Source organism: Acomys russatus, chromosome 7 (assembly GCF_903995435.1).
Source record: "Acomys russatus chromosome 7, mAcoRus1.1, whole genome shotgun sequence".
In the NCBI taxonomy this organism is placed as follows: Eukaryota; Metazoa; Chordata; class Mammalia; order Rodentia; family Muridae; genus Acomys; species Acomys russatus.
The window spans coordinates 44,674,867-44,699,212 of record NC_067143.1 but is presented as its reverse complement, the minus strand read 5'-3'; the positions used below and the strand labels follow the sequence as shown (position 1 = coordinate 44,699,212).

Genomic DNA, 24,346 nt, shown 5'->3' with positions numbered 1-24,346 from the left:
TTACAGAATAAAGGTTCAGAATACATTAATTTCAGTGGCAGAGTAGAGTATTTGAGTGGAAAGAGCTGAACAAAAACTTTCACATCTAACATCATATATTAAAGCAATATATTCCATGGAGAAACACCTATGCTGGTGATCTCCCCTTGCATCCACTCAACACATAACAGCTGGGGGAGACAAAGACAGGCCTAAGAACAACTGCCGAAGCAGAAGCAGCTCATCTAGAAGAGGCCTGCTCAGAGCTCCATGGGCTAGTCCAGCTCCCCTCTGAATTCAAGATTGAATGGTGAATCTTATTCACCTCTTTGGATTTTCCTACAACGGTTGTTACAGTGTTTAGCTTTACTCTGACTTCTTTGCATTTATTTCCTCACCTGGTAAAAGGGAGCCAACACACGCTTACTTGGGTGCTTACTACCACTGTCCACCCTGCCAGGTGAGCCAGAGTCACTGGCTTCTCTCTGAGGCATTCCTCCAGTGGGGGCCTAAAATGGCTTGAATGTGGAATGTCCTCATGTAGGCTCGTGCACTGGAACACTTGTTGGAAGGTTATGAAATCTCTTGGAGATGGTGCCTTGCTCCAGATGAAGGAGTGCATGGGCATGAGCACCTCTGTGAACAGACTCTTGTGCAATTATTCTTGTTTGTTTTTTGAGACAGGGTTTCTCTGTGTAGCCTTGGCTGTCCTGGACTCACTTTGTAGACCAGGCTAGCCTCAAACTCACAGAGATCTGCCTGTCTCCGCCTCTCCAAGTGCTGGGATTATAGGCGTGTGCTGCTGCATCTGGTTCTAAGATTATTTTTATACAGAGAAAATACTAGTTTTTTAAAAATTTTAAGTAATTTATTCAGATTACATCTCATTTGTTATTCCCTCACTTGTCACTTGTATCTTCCTGTTCCCCTTCCCTCCTTCTTTCATCCTATTTCCCTTCCCTAGGTCTATGGTACCACAGGTTTTTTTCTTTTTTAATCCAATCTTCGACAGAGAGGTTCATTTTACACCCATCAGAATGGCTAAGATAAAAAACTCAAGTGACAGCACATGCTGGAGAGGATACAGAGAAAGGGGAACACGCCTTCATTGTTGGTGGGAGTGAAAACTTGTACAACCGTTTTGGAAAGCAATCTGGTACTTTTTCAGAAAACTGGGAATAGGGCTACCTTAAGACCCAGCTATCCCCCTCCTTGGAATATACTCCAAAGGTGCTCCACCACACAACAAGGACACATGCTCAACCATGTTCACAGCAGCCTTATTTGTAATAGCCGGAACCTGGAAAATACTAGCTTTAAAATTCATAGAATAAAACATGTTTGACATAACTAATATCCTAAGAAAACATTCATAATATAAACTTTGTAATAAAATTAATATAAACATTTTACTTTGTATAAAATAGAGCTGCAAGGGAGGCTACTTGTATTTCTGATGCAAAAGAATGCAAACAAACATGAACACAGCAGAACTTGAACACACTTTTTCAAGCTAGCTGTTTTATGACTGTCAAGATAGTTTCTTTATAAAAAAAAAAAGATAATAGCTCTTTTTCAAAATATGAAAAAGTCGACTCAAGGCTGATCACAGCGAGTGGAAAATTGTTTCAGAAAGGGCTGTTCCTGGAGGTGAATTATGAGCACTTGAATGAACGGATGACTAGTGACATTATGGTTAGAAGCACAGAAGCCTGGGCATCGAAAGCACCTCACTACTACTTGGCTCAACCCTCATGTCTAAGGTCTGAGTCCCTCTTATGTCTTCCTGAGTAAGAGCATCTCTCGGCAATTTCAATGAGAAGAAGGATTTCTTTAAAGTGAGCTGAAATCTATTTCTGACACAGATTTCATCCCTCCACTCTGTTTCTGTTCTTAGGGCCATCTGAAAATGAGGGCTCTTCCCAAGAACAGCTTCTCAAACAGCTTTGGTTAACCACATCTGCGTAACCCACGGCATGCTGTCTTGACACAAAAAGGCGCAAACACACAGACGATGTAGTATTAGGAATCACTGTTTTAGTGCTACATGAACTCAGTTGATTTTTTTAAAGAGTGCGTACACACAACTGGGAGGGGGAAGTGGTGGCTATGTGAGGAACTGCACGCAAGAGGACAAGGAGTGGATTTTCTCCTCCCGCTTCTCCTGGTTTCTCTTTCCTCTTCTTCCTCCCAGCTTCACATCTATTCCCGCTCCCCTCCCTTGTCTCACTCACAGCCCATAGCTGTGTAGGTATGACTGGAGCCATCCAATGGAGTATGGTCAACCTTCCAGGGATGACACTTCTGATGAAAACTAACTCTCTCCCACCTTGTAGCCACCTCCACTCAATAGCTCCTCAGCTGGCAGCGGGGACTCTCGGGTCCCTCCCCTACCTATGCTGGAAAGCTGACTGACTTTTGATTTGATATAGTCAATTTTATTCCTTAGACCATGTCTTGTGCCAGAAGGATTTCTCCTGAGAAGGGAAGTTTCAGGTGGTGGTGATTGGAGGCTTCTGGGACATATGGGGGAGTTGGAATGTCTGAAGAATATTTCTGTCTTTCGAAAATGGAGTTGGAGAAGCGTTCAGAGAAGGGCTTGATATACTTAAGAAATACATAGATCTAAAATCTGGGCAACTAAAGGGAATGTTGGGATGGGGAACAGGACTAACTAAAAGTAAAAGATACCCATCAACCCAGCAATAGGACAGCTCAGATCTCAAGCATCTGGGTAGTAAGTTGCCTTCTACATTTGGCCTTTCTATAAATTTTCAGTAAATGCTGAACCAAGGGTATCAGTGCACCAGTTCGTAAATGGGCATACTGGCTCATAAGCACAGTCTTTTGCATTTAGCTGCTAGGAGCATCATCTAAGCAGCTCTTCCTTTTCCTCGTTATGCCTCGTCATACTCACCAATTTTGGTAAAATCCTAAGATGCAGAGAATAAGAATTTTTTTATTCTTGTCACCTGTCACCACTGACAATTTTCCTGTAGAATGCCTATCACACTTAAATAGTCATTCGTGTGCAGTGTCCCCATTCTCCCCTCCCTGAATTTCCAGTAGCTAACTCACTCTCTGCCCCTCCCCCCACGCATGCTCTGATACACAGAAGTCATCCTTACCTCCGCTTGCTGGGAATGACGCCCATCTCTTCACTGTCTCCGTCTAGTGTGACCCTTCTGGCTTGCCACCACTCATCATCAGAGGCGTTGATGACGTGGAGGATGTCTCCATATTTAAAACTAAGTCCTTGGCTAGGCAGCCCACTGTCTTTGCCCTTGTCATAGTCAAACATGGCTCTGGAAGAGAAGGACAAAAGAGGGTATGGTTAGGACCCTGAGAGCACTGATTTAGAGCACATGCTTTTGAATTTCAACTCTTGACCCGAGACTCCATCATCCCTTGCGTGGCTTCCTGGATTGTGCTACACAGTTTTCTTTTCTTTTGTTTTTTTCTTTCTTTCTTTTGCTTCTTTTGTGGGGAGACAATATATTGAGGTTAGATTCTTAAAACTAGACTCACTTTCGTTATTTCTTGGGTACTATCACATGTAACAAGATGATAATGAGAGACTAGACTCTGAGCTTATTACTCAATTCCTATTAGAATCAAATTTTACAAAGAAAAAAATAAACAGAAAAACATGACTTTCTTGAGTTCTTTGTGCTACAAGTAAATTCCTCTTCAAAATAATAGTTTATAGACTCTTTCGTTTATAATAGAGAAAAGTGATAAAATGTAAAATTTCTACCCAGAGTGACTGACTCCCCAAACAAGAGAATATTGAGTTATCTCTTACCAATCCTGAGTGCTTTAAAAGGTGTTGTAATGACCTGAGAAAGTGCTTAAAATGTAAAAAGCAGGGGTGGGGGGCGCGATCTGTGTTTACATGTGTACAGAGCAAAATACTTTGAACAATACCACAGCTCTTTTCACTTCCATAAAACCCAGGCTTGCCTCATCATCACGCTTGTGGCTCTGAAGTGCAATTCTTCATGGAAGGGGTTTGGGGTGGGCCATTGCTAGAGCCCAGTGCACTCCATTTTCTAAGCCTGGTTCAGGATCAGAGTGGGAAGCAGCTCGAGTCTTAGGATGTGATCATTTGTTTCGAGCACTGTACTGTCTTTTTTTGCTATATCCCCACACCTCGAAGCCCACCACCACACATGGTGTCTAAGGTTTCCCAGGGGAAGCAGGCTGTTCCACCTCCCTATGGATTCCTTTTACTCTGCTCCGAGACTCTCTTTATATTGTGACCACCGTGCATGTAGAACAGGCTTGATTTGGAGTGTAGCATTTTCTAAAATCATTAGGGCCAACCCTGCCTCTTTCCCTTTTTCTCTCCCTCCCCACTTCTCTGTCAAAGAAATGTCACATCTGCTGCCATGGTAACCAAAAAGGGCTGAAGACAGCATTTAGCTCTTAAATATTATAGAAGTCAAATTCCTTAAAATACAGTCACTTCCAGTATCCCCTAAGTGATGTAATTTGGAGAGAGGTTTTTGGTCTGAGTGCCCAGAATAAATTATTTCTTCCTTGACCATCTGCATCTTCCCTATCAAAAACTCACACAAAGCCCCATCCCAGAATAGTAGGAGTGGGTGAGGACAGACACCACTCCTGCTGACGGCAATTCATTGTGTGATAAGACAGAAATCAATTAACATTGCAGAGCCTGATGTGTTCAGTGTACAATTATCCTTCCCATAATGGAGACAACACGGGCAACATCTAGCACGTGGTAGGTGTTATGCAGCGGAACGAAGTACAGTGGTGAGGAGCTCCTACCGAGGCAATGCCCTGTGTTTACTGTGACTTAATAGTCCCACAGCTGGTTATCGACGAGGCAAGCTACAGTACTTAGTCTCTCATAGGCTTCAGTTGCTCCTAATATGATATATGATGGTGGGGGCTGCCTCCATTACTGAGATTGTATAGAGCAATGTGCATAAAGCATGTACAAGAGTGCCTGGCTTACAATGGCCAACTGTAAGCGTGAACTACTTTTCCCTTTAGAGTGGATTCCAACAACATTCTTGTCTATCGGCTGCACTTTGTGGAAAAGGAAGAAGGAAGTTAACATACTTGTCTGGAGACAACTGTCCTTAAAAAGGCCCTTGGCAAGGATATCCTTTAGCTGATATTTAGGAACTTGGACTTCGTAAAGATCCCACAAGTATTGGGCTAGCTTTTCATGTGTCTGTTCTGTACCGCCACTATCGCTTAGGCTGAAAATTGCTGTGCTCTGCTGCAGGCAGCTCCCTGCACAAACCCTCTATTCTGGCACTCCAACCATATACTCAGCAGACAACACCTCGCACCTGTTGTCACAAGTAGACACCAGAGGAAATAGGCTTGGCTGCTGTGCCTCCTCACCGAAAAAACTCTTGGAAGCTTGTGGTTCATTTTCTGCAGACTTTGTCCCTTGGTCCTTCCCCCTTCCTGATTTTGTTTTGTAATGTTTTGCTATTAAAACAAACAAACAAACAACTAGTTTTGAGTTTAGCTATGCTGGACTTTATGAATCAAACTTCCAAGTGTCTTGGGAAATTGCAATGCACATTCTATAGATAGCAAACACATTTTCACACGGACTATCATATCTGTGACTCCATCTATCCCTGTAAAGGTTCTATAAACAACACTATATCCCCTTTTCCAGAGAAGGGGGCTGAGTGACTGGCTCCATGTACATAGCTTAGTGGCAGCAATGCAGGGCAGTTTGGGACCCCAGACCCAAGGTCTAGCTTTGTGTCTTTACCCTGTCACTCATTCAGCCTGGGAGGAGGTGGAGGTTGAGGTGGTGACTATGTATAAGGACAGTAACAGTAGCAACAGCAGCCACCACAACTTAGCTTGGAGGTTTGTACTAAATATAAAAGTAAAAAGTAAAAATTACAGTCTTCCCTTATACACAAGGAAGGAATCTTGCAAAATTGATGGGCTTGTCCCATGTTGCATGTGTACATGCATTGGTGAATGAATATACAGTGACGCCCGCTTGACTCCAAAACTTCCTCTTGTGGCCTTTTCACTTTGCAGCTCACTCTCCCACTAGCAAGGCCAGTGACTTTAGATTTCCCCCTTCAAGACTGACTTCCTCGTTGTCTATACATTTCCGAAGCTCCCTTACTAGTTAATTCTTATCCCAGGACTTCTCACTCTGAATGTAATGCTTGTTGGCTCAGGGCTAGGCCTCAAGTTTCAGGGATAGAGATAAGAGAGGGAAGCTCTCAAGGGTTAGTCAAGAAGACAGGGTGAGGCTGCCTGGGTTTGATGGGCCTTACGTCTATTTAAATTGTAAAATAATATCAATTGCCTTTAAGAGTTGGGGTAAGAAATAACTGAGAACAAACACGGAAAGCAGCACAACAATGATTTGACACCAGAGAGTGCTCACCAAGATAACTCAGAGCCCTGTGGCCGCCAGGGTATGTCTGGGTCACATCCATGCGATCTAGTATCTCAAGTGCCCATCTCTGGCTTATGGACCCCATTTAACCCAAGGCCAAAGCAGAGCCTCAACACATGTCTCTGGAAATGCTCCAGGTCACCACTGAAAACCCCCTTTTCCTCACACTTCCGTATCTTCATATGTGATGTGTAGGGATGTGTGGATTATTCCCAGCAGTTCTTACCAGGTCACACACATGCCTTACTGTGTGCCACCCATTCCTAAGAGTGTCCAATGTGGGGCAGTTTCCACGCGCTCTGTTTATCTTGGCCAATCTGCCCTGCTAGGATTATACTGAATTCTGGCTTGTCAGATTCCCAAACCCAGCAGCTGACACATTTCAGCTTCTGCCTCCTTTAGATATTAATGGATCCCCACATCTGGGAAAAATGCTACAGTGCTCCAGCACCTAATTTAAGATGTGATGAGCTGTTTTTAATTTGCTTTGTGTGCCAATTCATCACTACAGCTTTTATAAAATGGCATTAAGACTCATACTTGCCACCCTGGGGCCTTTTTAACAAGTCCATTAAGACAAGTGGAATTTGACACAAATAATGCAATGGCTTTTTCATCTCTACTGCTCCTCCTGAACTGAGAAAGTGAAGTGCCTCTTTGCCAGTGGGGAATGACTAGGAAAGAAAAGAGCGAAGCTGCTGCTTGCTTATTCTTGTGGCTGTACATGGGTAGCGGCAAAGTGTAAGGGTACCCAACTAAACAGTGCATATGAAGTGTCCAACTCTATGTCAGGCATTTGCTCAAGGTTGGTGGCATGAGCTGGTCCCTACAGGGCTTGAGTATGGGAGAGCTGGCCCTGCTCCTCATCTACCATGATGTGATGTAGGTGAGGGAGAGATGTCCCACTGAGGTCATAAGAGCAGGAGACTTGGCCCTCACCAGCTGCAGCACTTGCCTGGCCAGTAGAGCTGACCCTAGTGGCATGGGTTCAATCAGCTAGCCCTTGCATGAGAGCAGGATAGCTGATCCTGCCCTCTTGCTGGCTGTGGTATTGGGTGAACTATCTGGAATAGTGCTGGAGAATTTGCCCTGGTGGTGTGAGTGCAAGATAGCTGGTGCGCTGACCAACTCAGCTACCCCCTAGGCCCAGATCCAGGGCTTTGAGTTGGCCCACCCCAAGATCTACACCATGTTGGAACATGTGAAAGGTCCAGCCGTGTAGATCTAAAGTTGCAGGATCTCTAGGGCAACAACAGGATATCTGAGGAGTCTCTGTGAGGATCCAGAATAGTGTGGCAGAAGCCAGAGGTCTTGACCTAGTCCAATGACTCACTAAAATAAACATTTGCAAGTAAAGATGCATGGAAAAGGGGTGTACCGCATGACACTCTGTGACATACTACAGACTCCAAGACAAGATATTTTTCATTGTTTTATTTTCTTTTGGAGAGAGGTCACAAGGGCAAAGGTGACTATGAAGGGTTAGGAAGATGAGTGGGATCGGGGTACGTGATGTGAAATTAAGAATCAATAAAAAGTTATGTGCTTCATTCCATTTTAAACCTTTTCCTAGTTTGTAAAAATATATAGACTATATAATTAATAACTAGAAAGGAAAGTCCAACATTCATACTTGAGTGGAGATGTGTGGAGTATCAGAAGCTCCTTGAGGTACTCCCTCATAAGCATATCCTTCCCAGAATTCCATTGTTCAGAATTATCACTGTATTGTCAGTGTTTCTACTTGTAAGTTAGCTTTATGTGATTATTGAAATCTGTGTCCTTGTGTTTAAAATCCCAGAACAACAGAAGAACAGCTAGGCAAATCAGTGAACTTTTCCACACTCCTTGGCTAGATTCCCAATTTTAGTGTATTCCTTGTGTCTTGATCGCTGCATATCTATATATGACATGTATGTACATGTACATATGTGTGTGTATATATTTGCTGAAGTATTGAAATAAATGTGAAACCCTGAAGAAAAAAGAAGGGGTCAATGAATCTTCACAAATTTTGTGCAGAATTCTGGGCTTGGGGCCTGTGGGGATGAGACTACAGTACTGCAAAGTAGGAAGTGGCGGGGGGGGGGGGAAGCTTTAGAGGGACAGGTTCCTACAATTATGTGGAAAAGGAATCAATGGAACTAGATTGTGGTAGAAACAAAAATGGCTCACTGCCCACCAAATGTCCATGTATTAGTCTTTAGAACAGTGGTCTTCAGCCTATGGGTCACAACAACTTTGTGGGTCAAAGGACCACTTCACAAGGGATGAATATCACATATTTACATTACGATTCATAACAGTAGCAAAATTACAGTTATGAAGTAGCAACAAAAATAATTTTATGGTTGGAGGTCTCCACAATATAAGGAACTGTATTAAAAGGGCGGTAGCATTAGGAAGGCTGAGAACCACTGTTCTAGGACATTAAATCACATAAAGGACATACAGATGTGCCTATGACCTGGAGGGGTAATATCCAGGACTCTTGGGTTATCTGAGTGGGCTCAGCCTGAGCACGGAGTCAGCAACACAGAACTGATAAAGACTGACGTGAGGATGGAAATGAGGACCTGAACATGGAAGAGGAGAATTTGTTACAGCAGTGATGTACAAATAATACAAGGGCTGAAGAGTAGCATCATTTGTAGATGCAGATTGTAGGGCAGGGAGTAAGGGCAGGCTGCCTGTCTGATGGTCTTTTCATTTATTACTGAGTCTTTGGGATAAAAAAGCAGTTATTAAGCAACATTAGTAACCTTCTGACTGCCTAATATGGCTTGGTCATATGCAAAGTACTTTTGCTTTATATACAATTATATATACAGATGATTATTCCTATGTTTTATCTAGTTCTTATGAAACCTTATGAAATCACCATCTGTTTTACTTGGGAGGCCAAAGCAGAGAAACAAGCAGACCCTTTCCTCCTCTAACATTGCAAAGCATCCTTGGTAGCTTTGGGGCAGTCTACATTAACAGCCTACACTGGAAATGACTTTCGCCTCCTGTCCTGGATCAGAAAGTATTGCAAGTCAGTGGCTCCCAATCCAGCCTGAGCAGAGCCTGTGCAAAAGCATCCGAAAATGAAGGAGTGAATCAGCAGTACTCCCTTCTGTGCAGTGAACTTGTTTGGGCTGGAGAAGCTGTTGTTTCCATGACAACTCTGAGGCTCAAGAAACAGGGTGCTTCAACTCAATTTCCTTAGTCCTTTGAAATCCAGGGCTCTGCTGGATCAGAGGAGACCTGTCTTTCACCCTTCTATGCAGGGAGAGAAAGAACCAAAACAACAGCATATGTCAAGTCTGCTCTCTGTCCAATCCTAGCCTGCTGGTCTCCATTTTAACATTAAGGTAAGTGGCTGTGGACAGTGCAAAGACGTGAGACTAAAGAGATACATTCAAGCCAGTCTACCTCTTTCTTAAAGGTTGTCACTAAGGAAATTATTGGGATATTTGAGTCTCAATTTTATTTATTTATGAAGTCAGTTATTTCTGCACATCATACATTTGCACAGATTCAACCAGGTAACATATAAAACCTTCACGGCCAACAGTTCCTTTACCTTACCCCTTCCCAGTTGGAAGGAGTGAATAGCTTTCTTAACTACATCAAGGGCGATTGGAAATAGTGTCTTCTTGGTGTGATAGTAAAAAGACATACATAGTAAACATTCTCAAAATGTTTTCCCTCTCGAGTGTGTGGGGAGGAAAACTAGACCGAAACAGAGAGATCTGACCTTCAGTTGCTCTTGTTTTAAGAAATCAGAAAGCGCCATCTGTTTTTTCTTCCATCTTAAAAATACTCATTTAGTCACTTATGCATATAATGAAGAATGTTTTAAAAACAGGGGGCATCTTGGAAACAGAAACGAATTGAGTGGAGTGATAGGGACAGGACTGAACATAGTCCCACCGTGTAACCTTACTATCTTTCTTTGTGCTATAGCTTGCAGATATTGAAAAGAAGGAGGAGGAGGAGGAGGAGAAAAAAAGGAGGAGGAGGAGAAAAAAAGGAGGAGGAGGAGAAGAAGAAGAAGAAGAAGGAGGAGGAGGAGGAGGACAACGACCACAACCAAACAACTCACTAACTTGATTTATTTGTCATGTTTTAAGGTTTTTTCCTGCAAGATGTTTTGAAGAAACAGGGTAGTTTTCCATGCAGCTAATGTTAATGTGCTGTTTGTGTTGCAGGAATCAATTAGCCTGGTGTCTGTCACTCCCTCCTTTGAGTTGGCTAGCTTTCAATCACCAGGAAACACATAGAAGAAAAACAATGTGAAGGAGCAAGGTTAGTTTTCTCTGAGAGTTTCTAAGATTTACAAAGCGAGTCCAGAACAGGCAAGGCTACACAGAGAAACCCTGTCTAGAAAAAAAAAAAAAATTTTGGTCTATGGTAATTTGGCTCTGTAACTGTGGACTTGTGTTAAGGCAGAACATCAATGCAGGGAGCACATGATGGAGAAAAGCTGTCCATCTCCTGGTGACCAGAAACAGAGACCAACTGAAGAAGTGGCCAGAGGTAATACATACCGTTTTAGGGCATAATCCTAGTGACCTCCAGCCCCTGAAATATCCACCATTTACCAATAATGCATTTCCATTATGACTCCATTGATATATTTATCCATTAATGATATGAGGACTCTCATAATACAAGTCACACGTCCCAGCACTACCATGTAGAGGACAGGGACTTTTTTTTTTTTTTTTTTTTTTTTTTAATACATGAGCTTTTGGGATCTTTCAAACTACAATTTTTAAAACAATTTTTAATTTACTATAATTTATTCAGATTACATCCCAAATGTTATGCCCTCACTTGTATCTTCCCTTTTCCACCCTCCCTCTCTCTTCCATCTTATTTCTCTGCCCTATACATCTGACAGAAAGGGGCTTCCTCCCCTACCGTACGACCACTCCAATCAGGTCTCATCTGGATGACATGCTTACCCTTCCTCTTTGTGTCCACCAGTCCTCCCCACCAAGGGGAAGCAGTCAAATAGGGAGCACCAGAGTTCATATTAAAGGCAGTCCCTGCTCTCCCCACAGCTGTGGAGAATGAGATGTCCATTGGCTAGAGCTGAACAGCAGATCTAGGTTTACTGCCTGCATTGTCCTCGGCTGGTGCATCAGTTTGTGCAGAGGCCCCCTGGGTCCAGACCCGCCGGCCTTAGTGGTCTCCTGAAACTATAATATTCTGAAACCTCAGAATTTTTTTCTCATGCTCTCTCATTGTAGTTTTTAACCTTTGTATATTCTTGCTTATATAAACTCAGGGAACATGGAGTTTTTTCATTCATCCAGTTTCAAGGGCTGGTAACAGAACAGATGATCAATAGAAACAGTTTGTTTTCAACATCAGTTTTCACAGGGAAATTCCAAGAGTTCTATAGTTTCCTGAGAAACAGCATGAGTAGTGAGGAACAAGAGGCAATGGGGATCTGAGTGGTACCCAGCATGGATTAGCCTGTCTTTTTAAAGACGTCATGAGGAATCTTGCACCATTACTGTCTTTCAAGTTGAAGCACATTGCCTCATGGTAAAGGGAGGCACATGGTCCTTACTTATTATTTCAAATCTCTTGAGGAATCCTGATGTTTGCGGACTTGGAGTGAGTCTTCCTGTCCAGGTGATGTGTCCAAGGTACCTATTTATTTTCTTGTCTACTTTAATAGTCACATGCATTTAGTGAAGAGGATCGTGGAAGCCACAAGCAAATCACTCTTCATGCTTGGAAACAAATTCATCTCTTACAAAGAGTTCACTGCCTAAGATGACAGTGCCTATTACGTTATGACCAAGTATTGAAGAAAGCTTTATACCATGACAGACCTAGGCGTCTAATTGTCTGTGACTCAAAAATGAAGGCATCGTTCCATTGTTAAGGAAGGGAAATTTTATGATGCGTCAGACTATGGCATTAAGTAGCTATTTAATCATTCAAACCTTACAAGGCAGTGCTGTACTCATTAGAGATAGATATTATCATCCCACCAGACTATTTCTAGGCTCTGAGCAGATTGGGAAAACGCCAATTTCTGCTGTACCCAGGAATCAGGCAGCTATTGCTATGACTGAAGATAGAACTAATTGGGCACTGAAGTCCTTACAGGCTAAGCCTCCCTGTAGTTGTCACATTTTGATTATTATTGGGACACCATCATTGCTTCCAGGGGTGACAACAATCTATTTCTCTCTCCCCTCTCTTGGGTCTCCAGCGCTACTAATTTCCTCAGGGACATGGTGTGAACATATTTCTCATGCATGGGGTCCTGCTTGTCGATCATTTCAGACAACTTATTATCAGCATCTTCAGGGACTGAGCTCTCTCCAGCCTGCTCTCTCTCTCTCTCTCTCTCTCTCTCTCTCTCTCTCTCTCTCTCTCTCTCTCTCTCTCTCTCTCTCTCCCTCTCTCCCTCCCTCAAGGTGTCCTGGCACCTGTCAAATGAATTTACACTACAGGCCTGAATGACAAGTCTCTCACTCCCATCCTAGGGAGGCATAAACAGACTTGAACCTGACCAAGGGCAGAGCTCATTGGACCAGGATGAATAGTGTTTCAGTTTTCTGGGTTGAGTGGAGCTATAAAGCATAGTCATCTTAAAATCTCTATAATTTCCTAAAATACCATCAGCTGGAGCTTCACAAGCTAAAGTGTGGGAAAGGGGACTACAAAACGGTTTAAGAACTCCTGTGTTCTGGTCTTGAGTTTTAGGTGATGGAGGTTCTCACACTGATGGTGATACTTCAAAGTACTGACACAGCCCCAGTTAGCTATAGCCCTTTACTTTTGGCCTCAACTAAAAAATGGAGGCCAAAATTGCAATTTACTAATTTAAAAGTTTGGGATGGAGAAAAAGAAGAAACATTCCTATAAGATTGGTCACCAGTGCTGACTGAACGATTAACATTCAAGCCATCTAAGTAAATAATTGGACAATTTATCATGAAACAGAGACATCAGTACCTTTGTTATTTTAGGCAGCTGTGTAATTTTCAGCAAATTGCTGAACCCTTTTATACATGAGCTTATAGAAATGTACAGCAAAGGATAAACACCTGGTAAAGGATAAACATAGGAGCTTTCAGATTCCAGGAAGGGTTCACTATTTAGTGATTGATTCTAGACTGGTGGTGCTAATTGAAATGTCAACAGACCTGTAAACCTCTGTTACTGTTCAGAGTTTACAGATGAGGTGGGAGATATGCATGAAATATGGAAGAAAGCAGTCCAAGAACGTTTGATGTGACTGCTCCAAACCCTTAGTTCCATTGTAGTGGTGGTTTTTGGAATAAGTAACAAAATGTTCACACATCATAATGCTAGATTGCTGTGCAATCTTTCAGCTTTCCCACGTATTGGGCTTGTTACACTGTTATGGGTTTTCCACCACAGGAAACTAGATGGGAGACACAGGCTTCCCTGTGACAGGAGAAGCCCTAGAGTTAGAAAACTAGACGTCCGCCATCTCCCAAGCCTGTCAAGGTTCGCATTATCTTGTAATGAGCAGGGCAGACAGAGAAGACACGGTGGTTCCGTACTCACCCCGGTGAACACAGTGAGTTCAAACCACAGGCAAGCTTCCACTATGGAAATAACAAGAGCCCCAGGCACTGCTGGCTTTGCTGAGAACTCAGAAATGAAGATTGATTCCAGTCCTTGGAAACTCAAGTAAGGCTGGGAATGTGGGTAATGCAGGACATTAGTTTGGCTCCTTATTCACTCAGCAAATGTTGGGCACTTATGAAACAGTAACGGTTCTGGGAGCTCGAGATACGTAAGTAAAGAAAAACATTAAAAATATTTGCCTAAGAGAATTTACATTTTAATGATGGGAGATGGGGAGACAGGCAAAACAATGAACACACAAACACAAATGCAGGCAAAAGGAGAGAAAATATTACAAGTTCGTTAATGCTGGGGAAAGGTTAAAAGGAGAGCAGGGTGGTTGGGGTCATGGGGACCGCGGGGTGGATTGTGGGTGCAGTGGTTGTGAAGCTTGCGTTTTAGGTCATGGTCAAGACGAGACTTGATTGGCATCAGGATAAAGGATTGAAAGAGGGTTGTGTGGGTGTCTGAGGAGAACGTGCCCCAATGTGGTGGAGCAGCCAGGACCAAAGCCTCGGATAAAGCTATAACTGGGTACAGCAGACTATGTTAGAAGAGCATGGAGGAAATGCATAACTGCAGAGCAGCAACCCCGCTTGGATGCTCATTAAGAAGTTTTGAGGGAAGGGACCACTCACTCCATTCACAGTAGAAAAATGGTCCCATATGTTCCTAGTCGACAAGGCAACGTGCCTCGGGCATGGGATCCCATGGGGAGATCCTCTGCAGTAATAGTGACCTATAGGCATTCCCTTGGAGACACACACACACACACACACACACACACACACACACACACACACACACAGAGAGAGAGAGAGAGAGAGAGAGAGAGAGAGAGAGAGAGAGAGAGAGAGAGAGAGAGAGAGAGAGATTTTGCAAATTTCAGTCCATTCAAACACCCCTAACTTTCTCTAGAAACCTTCCTGTGTCTGTCTGTTCAGAGAATACCATTTCTTCCCTACTCTCTGTTAAAGTGCCGCCTTGCACATTATTTCATGCTTATTCTTGTGGGTTACACTTTAGGTTCCTTGGGTGTAGGTGTATTTTTCCTTCTAGATTCTCCACTCAGGAGTATGAAGTGCAATGTCACTCATCTCTGTCGTCTTCAACCAAAGGAGGGGGTGAATTTAATTGAAGTCAGAACCAACCTGCATCACCTTGGGAAAATTACTTCATTTCCTTGGGTCTCCTGTGGTCCCCTCATCTGTAAAGTGGGGTTAAAAGGTACCAGTATTTTTCCATTAATCTTCCTACTTGCTTTCACTTTAACACCTAAAGTGAGGTTGTTTACCCATTAACAGCATCTTATAGTTTAACTGATAGACTTTTACCTTTCTTGACGACACATAAGGTGACTATTACTGTCAGAGACAACCTACATTCAGTGAATATGAGACAAATCATTTCACAGGTTATAGTACTTAATGAGATGTGGGAATAAAGCCCCATAGTGGTCCATGGCACAGTGTGTGTGTGTGTTCACACTACTACTACTGTTGCCCTGTAGATAGCTTGTTGTCACTTACAGTCACTTCATTATCTCTTCTTTTTATACATACAGTTTATTTTATTTTTTTATTTTTATTTTTTAAAGAGAGTAGACACTAGACTTCAAAAGTGCTGAAGGGCTGAGAGGCCCAATACTGTTTGGTGATCTGAGTTTTGCTCAGCATGGGCTTCAGCTAATTAAATGCAATTTCTATAAGAAACGCCGTGAGCTTTCCAAATAGCTCAGAAATTTTAAAGAGAAATAAAGACTAATAAAATTCTGAAAATTAGTTTATATCCATTTAGCTATAGTTTGTGTAAACATTATTTGTATTTCCCAATAGCAGAATATTTTAACAACAGCACTGAAGGGTGAGAAGAAGTGCCCAGCATCAGTCATTGCCCCATTCTCTCAGAAACACATTGGCTAACTCCGATGTGCTCTGGAACAGAAGAATGAGAAATGCCAGCTAGGACTGGAAGCACTTCCCAGTCTTGTCATCTGCCACTCACCTGCTCTAAGGCTGTAGCAAAGGTCCTTAAAATTCTGTCTCCTATTCTGCAAATGACAGGCTAATCCTGTTTGGTACACAATGGCTGTACTGAGGCAACTTGGGTAAAGCTCACCCAAGGGGCTTGGTGTACAGACACATGGTAAGCTGCAAGAATACTGCGTACAGGTCCAGCCAACGATGCTAAAACTCAGCTTTTAGGGAGCATAACAATGATTCATTCCTATTTTAAATTGTTTAAGTATTGATTCATGTAACAGTCATCTGGCTTTCATTAAATGCCAGATCTGGGGCTTGTGGTTCTATTAGCAGTAAAAGCCAGGAGAACTCAGGGCGGAGCTTAGGGTGGTGTTTTCTTTCCATGGGAGAAAGTGATCAGACCACCCAGTGTGGTAGCTGTGAAGGCAGCTAATGTAACTTTCAAGTGCTGGAAGCCACGTAATCACGCTTTCAAATTTATCCAACACCATCCACTATGTGCCAAGTATAATGCTGGATCTTGGGGAGAATATAAAGGTGAATATGAAAAAATAATGCCATTATGAATTTTACAGGGGTGGTAGTAGCAGAAGAAATAATGCATGATGCTTCATAAAAAGCAGATGGATAAGTAATGTATGAATATATATATGCAGGAGAGAAATGAAACCCACACTGGGCAAGGCAGGGTTGGGTGGGGTGAGGTGGCTAAGGGTCACATGGCCAGGACTAGTGCAGTTTCGGATACTTGCTTTAGCACTCTCTATATAATTTAAGTGCATGTCTCAAACTTTCACTGCCAGAATAAATCACTGCCTTTTCTTAAAAAATTGTTTTTAGAAACAACATCTGAAATGCTTACTGAACAGAGGGAAAGATAATGTCTGGCCCTTTTTCACTCCTGGTGCTCAGAAGACCTTAGGTACCTATGAGGAATTCTGGCTGATACTCAGAACTTTCCCACGAGAGCATCCATTTCCACATACTTAAGACTTTCACATGAACTCTGGTGCCTCATATTTGACAACGTCCTCTGGATGGGGAGGCCTGGTGGCACTCAGAGGAAGGATACCAGGCTACCAAGAAGAGACTTGATACCCTATGAGCATATAAAGGGGGAAGAGGACCCCCTCAGGAACAGTCATAGGGGAGGGGAGGAAGGGGAAAATAGAAGGGAGGGAAGAATGGGAGGATACAAGGGATGGGATAACCATTGAGATGTAATACGAATAAATTAATAAAATATATTTTTAAAAAAGATGATGGACAACTCTTTTATCCATGTCATGTCATCTTCAAACCCACTTGGAATCTCACAGATGTCTGCTAGCTTTCAAAATGATGGAAATTCTCCACGGAACATTTTGTAGAATTTAAATTTAACAAGGGCTTCTGGAGGCAACTTGAGTAGTGCTGGAGTGTCCTGAGTTCTAATTGTTGGAACTCAGAAGGATGGAAGTATGATTAGCCATCGCTAGGAGAACACACAGCCACTCAATAGAAATCGATTAAGTAGGTATTTGTTGTGTGTGGCCTGAGAACGGTCCTTTCTGTTGAGAGGCTATTTGTGTTGAGGAACAGAGGTAGTTTCTTGGAAGAAGAGAGATCTTGTTAGAAATTTGTCCCATTCTTTGGGAAGAAGAGAGGTTCCATGAAAAAGCCACAGACATGTCATCCTGTGTACATATGCAAGGACTGATAGCAATTTGACAGATGAACAGTTTCTATCAAAGAAACAAAGGAAGAAGGAGAAAACTCTACTTATAATTTTCCCATGTTAGTCAAGGCTCACATTTGGTTAAGATACAAATGGAATAACCGTCCTGAAGTTGGCCCATCAGCTCTGACAGAAGTGAGAAAATTGGATGGGAAAACATAAGAGGAACTGGAATATGCTAGCTGTTCCTAGAAAAGTCTATATCCAGTGGCGCACAAGCTGGGACAGTGCTAGAGATGTCTACACGAGAAGGCAGAGGTGAGAAGTGTTCAGACTGCCAAACTGACCCCTGGCTGGTGTCCCTTTGGACTAGAGAGAGCCACAGCTGTAATCATCAGTTTCCAAAGCGAAGCCAAGATTTCCACTTCCTGCCTTGCAGTCTGCTTTCACACACTGATTGTAGCAACGGTCTGGGAACAACCATGGAGCTGGCCTCTGCCCGTTACTTATTCTCTGTGTGCTCTGTATACTCATCTGGGCTCAGATGATAGTAAGAGCTTCTTGCTTATCTTAAATAGTGTGCTTAGTTCTAAAGGTAAGGCAGATAATAGCAGTCCATCTATAGCCAATTTATGAATTGAGTTGGAGGGACAGTACGGCAAGCAGATAAATTAAATTTTGAGCTTGTTAAATATCACAGTAGAAGCTTGTTGGATCTGTAGAGAAAACTAAGGCTTGCTTACTCTGAATGCAGACAGTGACCAACTCCTGTGGCTGGCTGTCTGTACTGGGCCGGCCAGATTCCCTGCTCCGCAAGATCCCAAGGTTTCTAGTGGTGCAGGGCATTAACCATAGTAAAGGAGAGATGTTGGGCAGTCCAACCTCTGCATGATAAACATTAGTTGAAATTTCAGCTGTTTTAAGAAATCCCTGTTATGTCTACTTTTACATGGATTATTTGGTAGATGTTAAAAAGAAAGATTCAGAGTCTCAGATCTACATCCTGACAGCTACTTGGCCATGTCCTTCCTGTCTTGAAGCACAGGTTAGAAAAGACAGAGACATGTGGGTGCCTCATCACTGACTTTTATGTATACCAATAATGAGCTATAGAATAAATGTAAGATAAATTCCAGATTCTCATCAAATTTTCCGAAAAGAAAGCTAGCGTTGCAGTTTATTTATTTATTTATTTATTTTATTTTTTTGGTTTTTCAAGACAGGGTTTCTCTGTGTAGCCTTGGCCATCCTGGACTCACTTTGTAGACCAGGCTGGCCTCGAAATCACAGCGATCCACCTGCCTCTGCCTCCCGAGTTCTGGGATTAAAGGCGTGCACCACCACGCCCGGCTTAGTGTTGCATTTTAAAGAAATGCCATTTTAGGGCTGGGTGGGTGTGGTGGTGCATGCCTTTAATACCAGCAATTGGGAGGAAAAGACAAGTGGATCTCTGCAAGTTCCAGCCTGGTATATATAAGTGAGTTTCAGGCTAGCCAAGGTTACATAGTGAGAACCTGTCTCAAAAATAAATAAGCAAATAAATAGTAAAAAGTTTATATGGTAAAATGAAAAAAAAAATGCCCCTGTTGACTGGTAATTTCGGGGGAAGGGAGAATTTTCCTTTGCAGACTGGTGAACATCTGAAGGGAAGTACCCCGTTGTTAAGCTAATCAAGGCACCAGTTCAGCAGGCAAGAAGCTCTTGGCTACAGGCTGAGATCAATTCCGATAAGAAGGGATATTCACAAGGGGCCTTTTTCTATTTCATTTAATCAGTTAGAGAAATGGAGTTACCAACTTGGAGTAGGAAAGGATATCTACAAGATAGCTAGAAAAATATGTATCTGAGAAGTAATTTACTTAATAATCCACAGAGATCCAGGTTTATGATCACTCTAAATCATGTCTAGCTGTGGTATTTTGCTTGCAGGGAGTCTCCTACTGGGATAGATTATATGCATCTTTGATTCTCTCTCTTTATCTTTAAATAACTGATACATCTAATAACCCCCATGGGTGGAAATAGTTTCAATCATGTTTTTACTTCCTTTCAATCTTTTTTATAAATGAAAACATGTTAACCCTTCTTTCCCCTTTTCAAGTAATGGTGCCCCAGTGTACTTACTTAGCTAGCATGGGATTAAGAAGTAGAGGAAATGAGGAAGGAAACAGTTACTGGAGACATAGCATCCACTACCCCTAGAATAGGCATTTCCCAGATGGTAGCACTGAATAGTAAGGCCACCATGGATTTGGTTTATTTCCCTCATTTTACAAAGAGGAAAAGATAGCCACATACATTATGTCATTTGAGCATAGGCACATACCACGGGAGCTGCAGAATTGGACCTGAACCCTGGTCTGCTTTCCTCTTGTGTCTTTCTCCACTATAACTCTGCTGAGTCTTTCTCCAGGAGAAGAGAGCCATCACATCCTTAGCCTTTAGGAAGTGGTTGATTACTCTTAAAACTTCTATTTTCACATCAACTTCTCTTTGTTCAGCACACACACGTACGTACACACACACACACACACACACACACACACACACAAACCACTTTCAGAGTGCAAAAGACTAGTGCTGATGTGATGAGTAAAACCTGTACGCCTGTGTCCCTCAGTACAGCTTAGTCTAGAGTGGTAGATACCGTACAAATTACAGGACAAGACACTCTGTGAAGCATGCTGTGATGAACCACACGCTGGGGAACAAAATGACAGAGGAACAGTAATTCCGACTGTGGAGAGACAGAGAGTTGGCCTTTGTGGAAAGCTTTTAGGGATCCATCCAGCTTGGCCAGAGAAATCCAGTAAACAAAGATCACCAGAGGCCAGGAAAATAGAAGACCAAAGTATTTAGCTGCTATAAAAGAATGCTTTGAGATAACAGATTTATTTATGCATTGTCTATCATCCTTGGAATTTAGTGAGTTTGCTCGGATGTATGGTTAGAAGCGTGGCTGTCAAAGTAGATGGAGGCTAGCATGTACAGGAGCCGAAAGCATTACACACTAAGAGAGCATTACTTTTACAACTTCACCGGCCCTGTGTGTCTGAGCAGAGCTGATGCTTCTTTATGTATGGGATTCATTACATGCCCTCTGATTCGGGTGTGGTGCTCCTGGAGAGGTCCAACAGGTGACTAGAAGTTAAAATCTGTCTAACCGGCATGGCAGGGCTAGAGACAGGCTTACATTGTTCGCCCAGTGGTGATAACTATGATTTGCCTTCTGTCTGTCTCTCAAAGGAGCCTCAAGTCTTTAGCATTGCCATGGTTACCACACTGTGTCTTTCATAAGATTTATCTTCCCCTATTTTTTTTTTGAATCAAGGTATAATCACGAGATCACACTTTGACACCTAAAATGCAATTCACTGTGGTAAATGATAAAGGGAAGAGAGGCCCACTCTTCCACCAGCACCGTCGACCGACAATCCAGCATTCGTGTTTGATTGCAGAGGACTCACACAGAGCCTGCCCTACAAACGGCAGATCAATGCGCTTAGAGAAGTCTAGAGGCTCCTGCGGGACCTGCTGCCCTGACACACAAGCTATGAGAGGCTCACCGTGAAAGGAAACTCATGTTTAAGTCACTGTTATTTTAGGCTTTTCTAACATAGCTTAACATAATCATTTTAGTTATAGGATGAGGTCAGAAGAAACTGCCCAGGCAAAGTACAAGAGAAAGAGGGAGTCCGTGCTTCTTGAGACGATTTAAAAGCTTAAACAAAAGCCTGATTATCAAAGAGAAAATTAAACTAGAGTGAAACTGCTTGCCATGATTAGGGGAGATTAATGATTTTACAGCATCCCAAGTTTGAGTCTGATTATCAGACTCCTTCAGGGATCTGAAAGGCAGACCTTTCTACCTTGGAACAGTTATGTTCTCGGCAAGTCATTTACACACTCGCTTTTAAAGCAACAATCACCACCTCTTTCTTAGGTTTCAATAACAAGTCGTTATTAAAAGATTCTGCTTTTCATGCTGTTGTCTTCTCCTAAATTTGATTTGTCTTAAAAAAAAAAAAAAAAAAAGTAACAAGTTATTGCCACATCCTTAAAGCTGCACTTGAAGGCCATTGTTAATCATGATGCAATTTCCTTTTGACATGTTTGCTCGGAAACTTCAGGTGAGGCTGTCTGCTGTGTGGCAGCAAGAAGAAGCCCACAAAGGCGGCTGGGTGTCAGAGTAAGATTCCAAATAATAGCAGCCTCCCTCACTGAGCTCATGCTAGGTGTCTGGTCCTTTACACCACCCTACTTTATTTCTATTCTTTTATCTCATTTGGCACATGAGGAAATTAAAGCCTACAGTGAGTGGTGAAGTGGCTTTGTCTTGCCTGGTCACATCACCTGACGCTGGCGGAGAGGCCCGTCTGAGATGACAACCTGTGATTCTTATGTAATAATTTTCCAGGCTAAGATGCCAACGAAGAAGACAGAGAGGGTGAAAATTCTCCCTTCACGAGTCAGTGGGGACAGAGGGGATTGTGAGTGCAGGGGGAGGCGTGGTAACTGCTTAGTCCCTGCTTGTGACTACTTTTACAATGACCTGTCACTGTCAAGGGCATGGACCTGGATAACATCGTTTAGCATTGCACTCTGCTGCCCCTTTAAACCAAACAGCAGCTTTAAAAGGGTCTACTGGGAAATATGAGATGTGGATCTGAGAGCTGTAGTTTATGAACCTTTATGCTAGAGATAAATGTTCCCATTACATTGAAACACATGTGATGGATGGAAGAAAATAACACAAGAGCTACATGAACTGCAAATGGGTTGCCGGGTGTGAGAGAATCTCACCCCTGATGCTGTTGTCAAAGCCTCTTGGTATTTTTAGAATCCCCATGAAAAGTTACTTTCATTAAGATAACTTTTTAAAAAAGAGTTTAAATCAATTTTCTTACCCATTTTCTTCTGAGAAACTTCTAGAGGTAAATAACAGTGAGGGAATGATGGAGGAGAAGCTGTGCTAAATGATAGGCATTTACATAGTTACGTGCTAATTTGCCATTTGCAATACACTAATGTTAATTGCCAGATTATTTAATTAAATAGATCTTGTCAGTAAATATTTATTAGACCAACATGGCACGCCTTTAATCCCAGCACTTGGGAGGCAGAGCCAGGCAGATCTTTGTGAGTTTGAGGCCAGCCTGGTCTACAGAGTGAACCCCTGGACAGCTAAAACCTACACAGAGGAAAGCCTGTCTTGAAAAAAGCCAAACAAACCAAACAAAACAAACAAAACAAAAAAGGCATTAGAATTCTAAAACATCTGGTCTGAAATCCAGCTCCTCTACTTGTGATCATGCAAACCTTTTCTCTAGGCCAGTGGTTCTCAACCTTCCTAATGCTGTGACCCTTTAATACAGTTCCTCATGTTATGGTGACCCCCGCCCCAAACCATAAAATTACTTCATTGCTACTGTTATGAATTGTGATGTAAATATCTGGTATGTAAGGTATCTGATATGTGACCCTTATGAAAGGATCAGCTGGCCCACAGATTGAGAACCACTGTTTTAGGGCATTCTTTCTTATTCTGAACCAATGTCTTAATTCTGGATACAGACTGTAAACTCACCTGCCTTCTGGGTGCTAGCCATCCAAATACTTATGTAACACTAGGACTTGAACTCAATGCTTCCAATATCAGAAGATTTTCTTTCTCCTCACTATTCCATACTCTCATAAAGGCTTTCTAATTGTTAAATTTATGTTAGATTAAATGTTTTGTGTGCCATCTAGTTCTTAAACAGCTGCCCAGAATTTGAAAATCATATCCTCATTTGCTCCTATTTCCTAATTATGTAGCTTGTTGGTTTAACACAATTAATAAGTCATTTTTACCTGTTTGCTTATAAGGTTAAAAAAGGGTTCTACAATATTAGAATCAATTTATAATCATAAGTAATTTTTGTTTTTCTTATCACAGTGATTATAAAAGGTAATTGCAAAGTAATACTCTATCCTATAATAGGTATTTTTTAAAAACTCTTTGAAAAAGAGTTTAAATCAATTTTAGATTCAGATCTTAGGCGTCTGTTTCATCAGATGGGCGAGAGCTGTGGGTATGAGATCCCAAACCCTGAGTTCATCAGCAGAGAGGTAATAATAGTTTAGTTGGCATCAATATGATTCAGAAACATCAGTGAGGTCCTTTCATTCTCATATCAAAGTCTTTTTGCTACTGAAACTATTCCTTCCTCTTTTATAGAACACTCACTGTCTCAAACCCCACAGAGACATGGGTATAATTAATTTCTTAATTCCTTGAAACATCAACTTTTGAAAACCAAGGGGAAAAAAACCCAATAAATGTGACCTGCTGAAGACAAAATTTTATTGGGATAGGTAACTCTCAGTAAATAGGAACTGTATTATTTATTCCAACCTCATCTTTTGCTAAAGGATAGGAGCTCTTTATTTGTCCTAGGAAGACAGTACCCTGTTACAAGGCACTGTTAGGTGCATTTCAGTGAACAATGGGTGGAGGATCGCTCCTTGATACAAGATAATTATATATGGCTTAGCTGTGGAGAATCATAGCTAACTTAAATAAAGCTCTTGGAAGTACTAGAGCAAAGTGGAAACAATAGAAGCTGTAATATAGATAGATTTGGGCTGAATTGTAGCTTTATTCTTTATTGAGTTTGTGAACCTTTGAGTCTCAAGTTTCCTACATTTAAACTA

At 42.1% G+C, this 24,346-nt stretch overlaps 1 protein-coding gene across 24 annotated transcripts in view; it reads right to left on the bottom strand.

The window, feature by feature from the left end:
- The window catches only part of Dlg2 (discs large MAGUK scaffold protein 2), a 1,899,378-nt gene that overhangs the window by 63,055 nt on the left and 1,811,977 nt on the right, over positions 1-24,346 (bottom strand). For all 24 annotated transcript variants that reach the window (XM_051148923.1, XM_051148943.1, XM_051148920.1 and 21 more), the window contains one exon: positions 3,108-3,284. In XM_051148923.1, the coding sequence (XP_051004880.1) occupies positions 3,108-3,284 (177 nt within the window). The remainder of the gene's footprint in view (positions 1-3,107; positions 3,285-24,346) is intronic.